Here is a 9,919-nt window from a genome sequence, read left to right on the forward strand (position 1 = left end):
TACCCTACATCGCCATTCCTCCTCCCCCCCTCTATCTCTCCCTCCCCTTTCGCCCAGAACCCGCCTGAATCCTAGCCCTTTTTGTTCGTCCCCTATCTACGTACTACCCTTTATTACGCTCCCCCGCATTCTTCCTACACACAAGCCACCCCACTCTACCGGCCAGTTGACCCCATCGGCTAAATCTCCTTACATTGTTCCGTTCTGTTCGTGTAAAATTTTTTTAATCAACTTTGCCAATCTTGCTACCTGATTCGGGACCCCTTCGCTTTATGCCCTCCGGGTCACCCTCTAATTCTCTCTACTCATCACTATCGCATCAAACTTTTTTGGTAGGTGATTCTAATGTGCAGTCAAGGTTGAGAACCACTGGTTTAAAACTTAGGTGAAGGGGCATGTCCAGGAGGCCTTTCCTGCCGCCCGCTCCCCCATAAATGGGATTAGTTGCCCCTTCTTGGTGCTCCCAGAACCACAGGCATACACCCCTGTTACTAATGGGGCCACGACAGATTGCGAGTCTGCTGGAGTCTGCTTGAAGGTTCTACATAGCAGTGTACAGGGATAATGGTCGGACGTACAGGTGTAGGACACATTGTTGAGGAAAGTGGCCCTGAAATTCTAGAAGAGGAAGAGTGCTTGCCAAAGGAAGGTGTAGGATTGAGGTTGTGCTGAGGCCTGAGCAGGGTTTTTAGACCCCAGTGAGGTTCCTAAACTGAGGTCTCTAGTCAAGCCATTGTGGTGATGCAGGTGGGCCTAGTCTGTCCCCTTCCTCTTTGTGAGGGAGGAAGGGCCCCAGCAGGGTGGTGGGTAGTTGAGGGAATTGCTATTTTGCTCCAGGGTGAGGCTGTGCTAGGAGTCAGAGGCATCAGCCCAGCTCCAGCCAACCTCCCCTTTGCCTTGGCTCACCAGGTGGCCACCCAGTTCAAGATGAGCCTCCTGCAGCTGGTGGAGATCCTGCAGTCCAAGGAGCCCGCCTACATCCGCTGCATCAAGCCCAACGACGCCAAGCAACCCGGTAGGCCCTCCCACCCATGGGCCCGTGGGCTGAGCCTCTGGGCAAGGGCCACAGGCCCTCTGTCCATGCTGCGAGCCCACTGATTGCCCTGTCACCCCTCCTCCAGGCCGCTTTGATGAGGTGCTGATCCGGCACCAGGTGAAGTACCTGGGACTGATGGAGAACCTGCGAGTGCGCAGAGCCGGCTTTGCCTATCGCCGCAAATACGAGGCTTTCCTGCAGAGGTGGGGGCGGGCCTGGCTCAGTGCCAGGACAAGGGGTCCAGAGGGTAGGAGCCTGGCAGATCCTGGGAGGGAAGACGGGTTCCCAGCCCCATTGCAAAGCCAGGATGCTGAGGCTCTGAGCTGCTGAGGCCTTTCCATGCTGCAGGCCTAATGCCGAGCTGGTAGAACCCCTCCCCCCAGGCCTTGCCTTCACAGAGCATGTGGCCTGAGGCAGGCATCCACATATCTGTCACCAGGAGAAATGCTGAAAGCTTATGAGGACAGAGTTTCTATCAGCTCAGACAGGGGAGAGCCGCTTTGTGGTTATCCTGACTTAGGGTCTGGGGACACAGTCAGGTGTGAATTCCATCTCTGCTACTTTCCAGCCCGTAGCCTTAGGCAGATGAGAATATTAATTGCCTTATTGTTATAAGGGGGACAACAGAGCCACCTCCCATGCGTTCTGTGAGCTGCCCGTTAGGGGAACCTCCCGGCAGGTGCCCAGAAAAGCTGGTCTGGGTCCCCAGGGAGGGTGGTGGCTGAGGTGGGAGCCCGTACATTTCTGCTCCTGCCCCCCAGGTACAAGTCGCTGTGCCCGGAGACATGGCCCACTTGGGCAGGACGGCCTCAGGATGGGGTGGCTGTGCTGGTCAGGCACCTCGGCTATAAGCCAGAAGAGTATAAGATGGGCAGGTGAGTGGTGCCCACTCCTGGGGTCTAGAGGGCATGGGGATGGCAACCAGGGGCTGATCACTGCTGCCCTCCCAGGACCAAGATCTTCATCCGCTTCCCCAAGACGCTGTTTGCCACAGAGGATGCGCTGGAGGTCCGGAGGCAGAGCCTGGGTGAGAGAGGCCCCACCTTTCCTGTCCCAGGGGGTCCGTTCTGGGGGCAGGAAATAAATCACCGCATTTGGGCTCCTTTTTCAGGAAGTCCGCCTCGCCCACATTCAGCTGCCCCCCTCCTTACCAGCCCCAGCCCCTGCCCCCACCATCTGTCCTGCCCTTGGTACAAATGCTGAGCATGTTCCCACATTCCATTGCTGCCTCCTACTCGCTTCCACTTACTCTCCCTTCTTATTTATCCTCACTCAGTAGCTCCTTCAGCCATTGCTCATCCATGCCACTCAGTGAGCTCTGGCAGCCAGGCCCCAGCTGGTCCCTGAGCTCTGGTCCATTGACTTTCTTTCTCACCCACAGCCACAAAGATCCAGGCCTCCTGGCGGGGCTTCCACTGGCGGCAGAAATTCCTCCGGGTGAAGCGATCAGGTTCGGGGGCCGCTGGGTCTTCAGCGGGCAGGGCCTGGGGCTAGGGTGGGCCACCTGGTGAGGGGATAGAGGTCAGCCATCTGTGGTCTCTGCAGCCATCTGCATCCAGTCCTGGTGGCGGGGAACTCTGGGACGGAGGAAGGCGGCCAAGAGGAAGTGGGCAGCACAGACTATCCGGCGGTGAGCACTGGGGCACCACGAGGGGGTGCGGAACCGGACGTGTGTAGGGGTCCGTTGCAGACTTCTCACCCCCATCCCCGTTGGGCTCCCCACCCCCAGGCTCATTCGAGGCTTCATCCTGCGCCATGCACCCCGTTGCCCCGAGAACGCCTTCTTCCTGGACCACGTGCGCACCTCATTTTTGCTCAACCTGCGGCGGCAGCTGCCCCGGAATGTCCTGGACACTTCCTGGCCCATACCACCCCCTGCCCTGCGTGAGGTCTGCGGCCCTCCCTGCTGGCTTGGCGACTTTCAAAGCACTCGGGAGGGGACCAATTAGCATGAGGCCAGAGGAGCAGTCAGGGCTCCCCAAGGGAGTAGAACTGGGGCTGGGCCATGGAGGGCTAGTTGTTTTGAGAGAAACGCCTTCAGGAATGGAAGGGGTTGTCCAGATTGAGGGGATGTCGCTTAGGCCAGAGCCCGGTGGTGGGCATATGCCCCTAGTCCTCGGAGGGAAGGGAGCCAGCTGTCTGGGTGCCTGATGTTGCTCGCGTTGTGCCCACAGGCCTCCGAGCTTCTGCGGGAGTTGTGTATGAAGAACATGGTGTGGAAGTACTGCCGGAGCATCAGCCCTGAGTGGAAGCAGCAGGTATGGAGAGCCAAGAGGCAGGTGTGGACTGGCCAGGGGGCAGGGGCACCACTTGAAGAGTGCCGGCCTGGGGGAGCACTTTACTCCTGATTTACCATGTGACCTCAAATGGATCCCAGCCCCTCTTGGGCCGCACGTATGAAGCAGAAGCTGGAGTAGGTTGTGGGTGGAAAGTAGGGTTCACCTGGGCCAACTCCACTGGACAGTAGAGGCTTCCCAGAGGCCTGTGTGGAAAAGGCTGCAGCGTCAGTCTAACCGGTTGGTAATGTCTGCCCTGGTTTTGGAGACAGACATTGGCTGCCAATGTGCCTTGTGTTTGCCAACTCAATACTGGGCGATGCTAAAGGACCCACCCGCTCAGGTGACCTGTAGTAGGTTTGAGTATTAGCAATCAGCCAGCTTCAAGATCCCATGTTGAAGCTAAATATTGGGGGTCCCAGGGCCTGCACCCTGACATTGCTGTCAGGACCCTTCTAGGGAACTCTCTGCCTTGGTTGGTGGAGCCGGGGGTGCGGTAGAGGAGGGGTTCATGGGAGTGTTGGTGGCAGGGCTTAGCCTCCTGCTGTTGGGGCTGGAAAGAGGGTGAGGGAGGCTGTCTCAGCTTCTGAGGCTCTGGTAGGCCCCACCCTCTGACTCCCTCCTCCCGGCCCTCGTCCCTCAGCTGCATCAGAAAGCCGTGGCCAGTGAGATCTTCAAGGGCAAGAAGGACAATTACCCACAGAGTGTCCCCAGGCTCTTCATCAGCACACGGCTTGGTGAGCCCCTGACTTCCCAGTGTCAAACCCTCCCTCACCGTCCTAGTCCCCTCTCTCCTCTGACTCTCCCCCACCTGGTGCAGGTGCAGACGAGATCAGCCCCAAAGTGCTGCAGGCCCTTGGCACTGAGCCCATCCAGGTGAGACATCGGGGATGGAGGCATCGGGGCCCGGGCAGAGGGTGAGGGGGTTTTCCCTGGAGCCCCTCGGCCCCTCCCCTGCCCCTCATCCCACCTTCTGTCCTCAGTACGCGGTGCCTGTAGTGAAATACGACCGGAAGGGCTACAAACCCCGACCCCGGCAACTGCTACTGACGCCCAACGCTGTGGTCATCGTGGAGGATGCCAAAGTCAAGCAGAGGATTGATTACACCAACCTGACCGGTGAGCCAGAGTCCAGGGCTGCGCAGAGGGGTCCCTGCTCTGACCTTGATCCCTAACCTCTGCCCTTCCCCCTCAGGAATCTCCGTCAGCAGCCTGAGCGACAGCCTCTTTGTGCTGCATGTGCAGCGCGAGGACAACAAGCAGAAGGTGCTCTTTGGAGACAGGGAGGCAGGGTGGGGTGGGGTGCGGTGGGTTCTGTAGGTCAGGGCAGAGCCTAACCTCTCCTCTGGTCGGGCCTCTAGGGGGATGTGGTGCTGCAGAGTGACTCATGTGATTGAGACACTGACTCAAGACGGCTCTTTAGCGCTGACCGTGTGAACAACATCAACATCAACCAGGGCAGGTGAGGCAGGTAGGCATGGGGAGGGGGCTGAGTGTACACACTGGGGCCGTCCTCACACACACCCTTCCCTCCAGCATCACGTATGCAGGGGGCCCTGGCAGGGACGGCATTATCGACTTCACACCTGGCTCAGAGCTGCTCATCACTAAGGCCAAGAACGGTCACCTGGCTGTGGTGAGTGGGACCTGGGACTGGGGTGGCCCTAGGACTGGGGTGGGACCTCCGGTGACCAAGGCGTCCTGGCAGTGCTTGGGTACCACACCACCCCGGTCATCCTGCTGCCCATTTGGGGCCAGAGGGAGGGGCCTTTGGAGCCCTGTAGTGCCGAGGGTCATAAAGATGGCAGCACGGGGAGGGGGAAGACCTGGGGGCCTGGGTGTGCTGGGTGGGAAGGGAGGCCCACTCCGGCTAGGGAGTGGGACCAGAGTCTGCAGGACCAGGCCGCCGCTGCATGCTCCTAACCCATGAAGACAAGTGCCCAGTGCGCCTGTCTGCTTCCCGCTCACACTTGGGCTTCTCCCTTCCCCACAGGTGGCCCCACGGCTGAACTCTCGGTGATGAAGGTGCCCACTGGGCCCTCCCACCTCCCAACGCTTTGCTTATCCTCTCTTCCCCTCCCGTTACCAAAGACTCGAGCTTCCAGACAGGGACCCAGGGACACCTCGAAGCCCACAAACTCCTGCCTCCTGCTCTCCCCTCTCTTGAGGGCGCTGCAGGGAGGGGTGGGCCAGGCCGGGCCACAGCAATAGGAAAGCCGGGGCCAGAGGCAGACACGCCAGCCCCACTGTCGATGCCAAATATTTGAGAGAAGGGAACTTTTGCTGAGGTTTTCTCTGAGATTTTTTGATGCTTTATAAGAAACTATTTTTTTTTTAGCCATTTCCCACCCCAAGACACACTGGATGTGTTTTCCCTGACTCCAGCCAGGCAGGGAAGGTAGCTCAGAGGTGGGGCGGTCTGGGCCCTGGTGCCCTTTTTTCTGCCCAGGCCCCTCTGTCCTCCTCGTTCCCTTGCGCCTTGTCTGCCTGCCTGTCTCCCCACTGCAGCCCGCTCAGTGGACACCTAGATCCTCTGCAGCCCGCTCCGACATCCTTCTGGGGGCTGAGACCACCCTTGCCTGCCCCCTTTTCCTGCCTTAACAATGTCCTTTCAATACCAGCCTAGCCTGAGGCTGTCCTGGAGTCGGGGAAGGTATCTCAGACCACAAAATGTGCGAGACTGAGATCAGCTAGTCCAGCTTCCTCGTGTGACAGCAGGAGACAGTAGCCCAAAGAGGGGAAGGGACTTGCCTTCCTTCGTCCAGCAGGTTGGGGCAAAACCAGGACCGCAGCCCTGTCCTCTCAGTGCCTCATCCAGGAACAGGGGCCCCAGAAAACAGGCTCATGTCTTAGGGTGCATGTGGCTCCCTGACCAGCAATCACCCTTGGGAGCCACCAGGTAGGAGAAGCCCTTCTGCCTGAGTCCATACCTTATGATGACACATACCCTGCTCACCATAACTGGCCCCATTTCAAGGATGTGAGGCCTTTCCTGTGCCCCAGGCTGCCCCCTGTCCTGGGAACCTGGGGAAGGGGCCAGCCTTGGGAGGAGCTGCAGGGGCATCACCTCTTTCTGCTGCTGCTCCCCTCACACCTCCCCAGAGAGCCTGGGCTGCCCAGCTGCCTCTGCCTCCTGGGGTCTCGGCCCACTGCTGACACTTCTGCAATCCAGAGAAACACTAAATAAAGCAATACGTGTTTGCCAACATTGGTCTCCTTGTGAATGTTAGGAAGGGGAGAGGACCCCTAGAAGGCAGCCAGGGGTCTTGTATTAGAATTTTTGCCTTGTCCCCCGAAGGAGGGAGGCAGAGCTCCCTTCCCAGGGAGAAGAGCAGGTGTGACCAGTGGCCGCAACATTGACTCCTGAGAAGGGCTGCTCAGCCTGGCCCAGTGCTTTGAGCTGGGAGGCAGGAAGCATCACACACAGTCCCTTCCCTGTGACCTCGGCCTGTCCTGGAAGGCTGGTGCACAGAAGTGCAGCCCTGGGTGGAAAGTGCAGGAGCCAAGGGGCAGACCTGCAAGAGACTGACTCCTGACAGGGACGGGGGTTGGGGGTGGGGGGGATGAAGGGTTGCCAACACGTCACAAAGAAGATGACATGCCCTGACCAGTTTGGCTCAGTGGATAGAGCATCGGCCTGTGGACTCAAGGGTCCTGGGTTTGATTCCGGTCAAGGGCATGTACCTTCGTTGAGGGCACATCCCCAGTGCAGGGTGTGCAGGAGGCAGCTGATGGATGTTTCTCTCTCATGGATGTTTCTAACTCTCTATCCCTCTCCTTTCCTCTCTGTAAAAAAAATCAATAAAATTTATTTTATTTTTTTTTAAAAAAAGAGATGGCATTTGAGTAGGCCTCAAAGGATAGCCTCCAAATTTGGATTGGGTTGCAAGTGACCAACCCAATCTAAACTGGCTCGGGAAGCAAAGGACATTCAATAGCATTCACAGTCTAGCAGCCCCAGGTTGGGCTGCTCCCAGGCGCTCACAGATGTGTCTGGAACCATCTCTTGGCTCAGCCTTTCCTGGTGATGTGGTGGCAGCAACAGCCACCAACAGCTCCGGACTTGCATTCCATGAAGTTGGCATCAAAGGCAGAGAGAAAAAGCGCCTCTTGTTAAGTAACTCAAAAGTCTTAGAGCCAATTCTCAGTGGACCGCTTGAATGAGGTGCTTTCCTGTCCCATTCATTGTAGTTAGGGAGAAAGCTCATTCTGATGTGTGCGTGCCAGGCCTGGGCCATGTGTCTACACCCCTAGAACAAGGAGCATGTGCCACACCTGACCGCAAGGACCAAGATGGGGGTAGATGACTTCCCAAAAGAAAATCAGCGTTGCCTCCAGAAGAAAGGGAATGAGTGCTGCAAGCTGCAACCACAGAGCTCATCAGCAAATGGCTAAGCCTTCCCAAGTGGGAGGGGCACTGCGGGCAGAAGGAATGGCAGGCCTTAAGGGCAAGGAAAGTTCCCGGTTAGGGCCAAGCTACCTGCTGAGTTTAGATTCATCACCTGGGGCAAAAGTTCTCAATCAATGAGATACCATGCATGGTATGACTATCTTGAGCTTGACACAACCCTGTGAACACACCTAGATTTTGACACTGCCCTACAAATTAATGTATAGGAAAGTGAAAGCACCACAGTAATTAGTCTATCAGTAGTAACAGTGGCTCCAAGAAGCCGACAGATAAGATAAACATTGTGTTAGGTGCAATGACCAGGTTTACAACTGTAACCACATTCCTTTCTCTAGTCAATGGGTACACCTGGGAGAGTGATAGCCCAGATGCCACTGGGCACCCTGTCCTTTTGAGAGGTCATCAGGGATGGTTCTCTCACCTCCTGCAGGAAGTGCAGTGCCCTCCAGGAGATAGCTGCCCATTGTCCTGTTAGCGGAGAAATGTGTGGATTGCCTTTCTCCTTTGCTGGTGGGAGTGGGGTTCTTTGGGTGCCGCTGAAATAAGTATTTCTGGAGATGTGGCAGAAAGCTTTATTTTCATGGAATGACATCCTTGGGTTTTCAAAGTCCCATTTCTCTTAATCCAGTCCTGGAAGATGTGCCGCTGGGGACTCCGTCGAGTTAGAAACAAAGCCAGTGTCCACCGTTTCCATCGCAGGGTGGAGTCGGGGCCGGGAGAGCATTAGGCTAGTTGTAGTGATCAGTCCCTTGCGTGGGGTCCACATCGCTGTGGGCCATGCGGGCAAATACAGGGGAGCCTCTAGAGTCCGGAAAACACTAAAGCACAAGAGCGTGGACCAAGAGAGCGACCTCCTTTGCCCAGGAGATTAACTATCTCCAATCTTCCCACCCTGGCAGTGGCCACACCTACTCTGGCTAATGACCTGTTCCCAGGTGTGACTGACAGATAAGCACCCTCCCTGTCACCCAGACTTTACTGGGCATGCATCCATCTTCCCTGTGTCCAGTCCCTTCCCCCAGCTCTCTGCTTGTGGGGAATAGATCTGGGGAGGGCTGCACTGCAGCTTCCAGGCAAAGCTGCAGAAAGGGCATGCCTATATTATTTGGACTTCCCTTTGCTTCTTTCCTGTTAATTAATAACTGGGTTAAATCACAACGGTATCAGTAGGAAGCTAATTTTGGCTCTGGACAAGGGCATCCACCCAACTCTACATTCATTCATTCAACCAACATTTACTTAATGTGCCAGGCTCTCTAGGTTAGCCTTGATACCTGGGATATTGCAGGAACAAAAAAGACCCAAATCCTTGCTTTTTTGAAGCTTACATTCTAGAGGGCAGAGAGGACAATACATAAAACTAATATATAAAATATGTAGTGGATTAAAAGGAGATAAGTGCAAAAAAAATTTAAAAAGAGGTAAATGTGCCCTAACCGGTTTGGCTCAGTGGACAGAGAGCATCGGCCTGCGGACTCAAGGGTCCCAGGTTCGATTCGGGTCAAGGGCATGTACCTTGGTTGTGGGCACATCCCCAGTGGGGAGTGTGGAGGAGGCAGCTGATCGATGTCATCGATGTTTCTAACTCTATCCCTCTCCCTTCCTCTCTGTAAAAAATCAATAAAATATATTTTTAAAAAAAGAGGTAAATGTTAGAAAAATAAGTAAAGCAGCACGCTCTCCCTCCCAGGAGTACACGCATGCCTTTCCCCTTCTCCCTCCCCCATCCACCAGGCTTGTCACCTCCTGAGCCCATTTCTTCTACTGCTCACTTCTTCCACCTCTGTGACTTCCTAAATGAACTTTCTCTTATTAAAAAACAAAACAAAAAAGAGCCCCGACTAGTTTTGCTCAGTGGTAGAGCATCAGCCTGTGCACCAAAGGTCAGGGGCTCAATTCCCCAGTCAATGCATGTACCTGGGTTGCAGGTTCCTTCCCTGGCCCTGGTTGGGGCACATGCAGGAGTCAATCAATCAATCTCTCTCTCACACACATCCATCTCCTTCTCTCTCTCTCTCTCTCTCTCTCTCTCTCTCTCTCCCTCCCTCCCTTCCACTCCCTCTAAAAAAAAAAAATCAATGGAAAAAATATCCTAGGGTGAGGATTATTTAAAAAAAAAAAAAGAAACAAAATAAGCAGAGAGGAGAGAGGAGAGGAGTTGGCCTCTGCCACTTTGAAGTTTCAATGGACTGTGGA

The 9,919-nt window shown here is 55.7% G+C and overlaps 1 protein-coding gene across 1 annotated transcript in view; it reads left to right on the forward strand.

Annotated features, from left to right (window-relative positions):
* Positions 1-5,387, forward strand: part of MYO1C (myosin IC) — a 21,754-nt gene extending 16,367 nt beyond the window's left edge. Inside the window, exons 18-32 of the mRNA XM_014464729.2 lie at positions 910-1,015; positions 1,122-1,239; positions 1,798-1,911; positions 1,987-2,063; positions 2,418-2,486; positions 2,582-2,666; positions 2,766-2,925; positions 3,211-3,294; positions 3,956-4,049; positions 4,133-4,188; positions 4,296-4,431; positions 4,508-4,578; positions 4,674-4,774; positions 4,849-4,948; positions 5,306-5,387. Of these exons, the coding sequence (XP_014320215.1) occupies positions 910-1,015; positions 1,122-1,239; positions 1,798-1,911; positions 1,987-2,063; positions 2,418-2,486; positions 2,582-2,666; positions 2,766-2,925; positions 3,211-3,294; positions 3,956-4,049; positions 4,133-4,188; positions 4,296-4,431; positions 4,508-4,578; positions 4,674-4,709 (1,206 nt within the window). The 3' untranslated portion in view covers positions 4,710-4,774; positions 4,849-4,948; positions 5,306-5,387. The remainder of the gene's footprint in view (positions 1-909; positions 1,016-1,121; positions 1,240-1,797; positions 1,912-1,986; positions 2,064-2,417; positions 2,487-2,581; positions 2,667-2,765; positions 2,926-3,210; positions 3,295-3,955; positions 4,050-4,132; positions 4,189-4,295; positions 4,432-4,507; positions 4,579-4,673; positions 4,775-4,848; positions 4,949-5,305) is intronic.
* The last annotated feature ends 4,532 nt before the right edge of the window (positions 5,388-9,919 follow it).

Source organism: Myotis lucifugus, unplaced genomic scaffold (assembly GCF_000147115.1).
Source record: "Myotis lucifugus unplaced genomic scaffold, Myoluc2.0 scaffold_262, whole genome shotgun sequence".
Lineage (NCBI taxonomy): Eukaryota > Metazoa > Chordata > Mammalia > Chiroptera > Vespertilionidae > Myotis > Myotis lucifugus.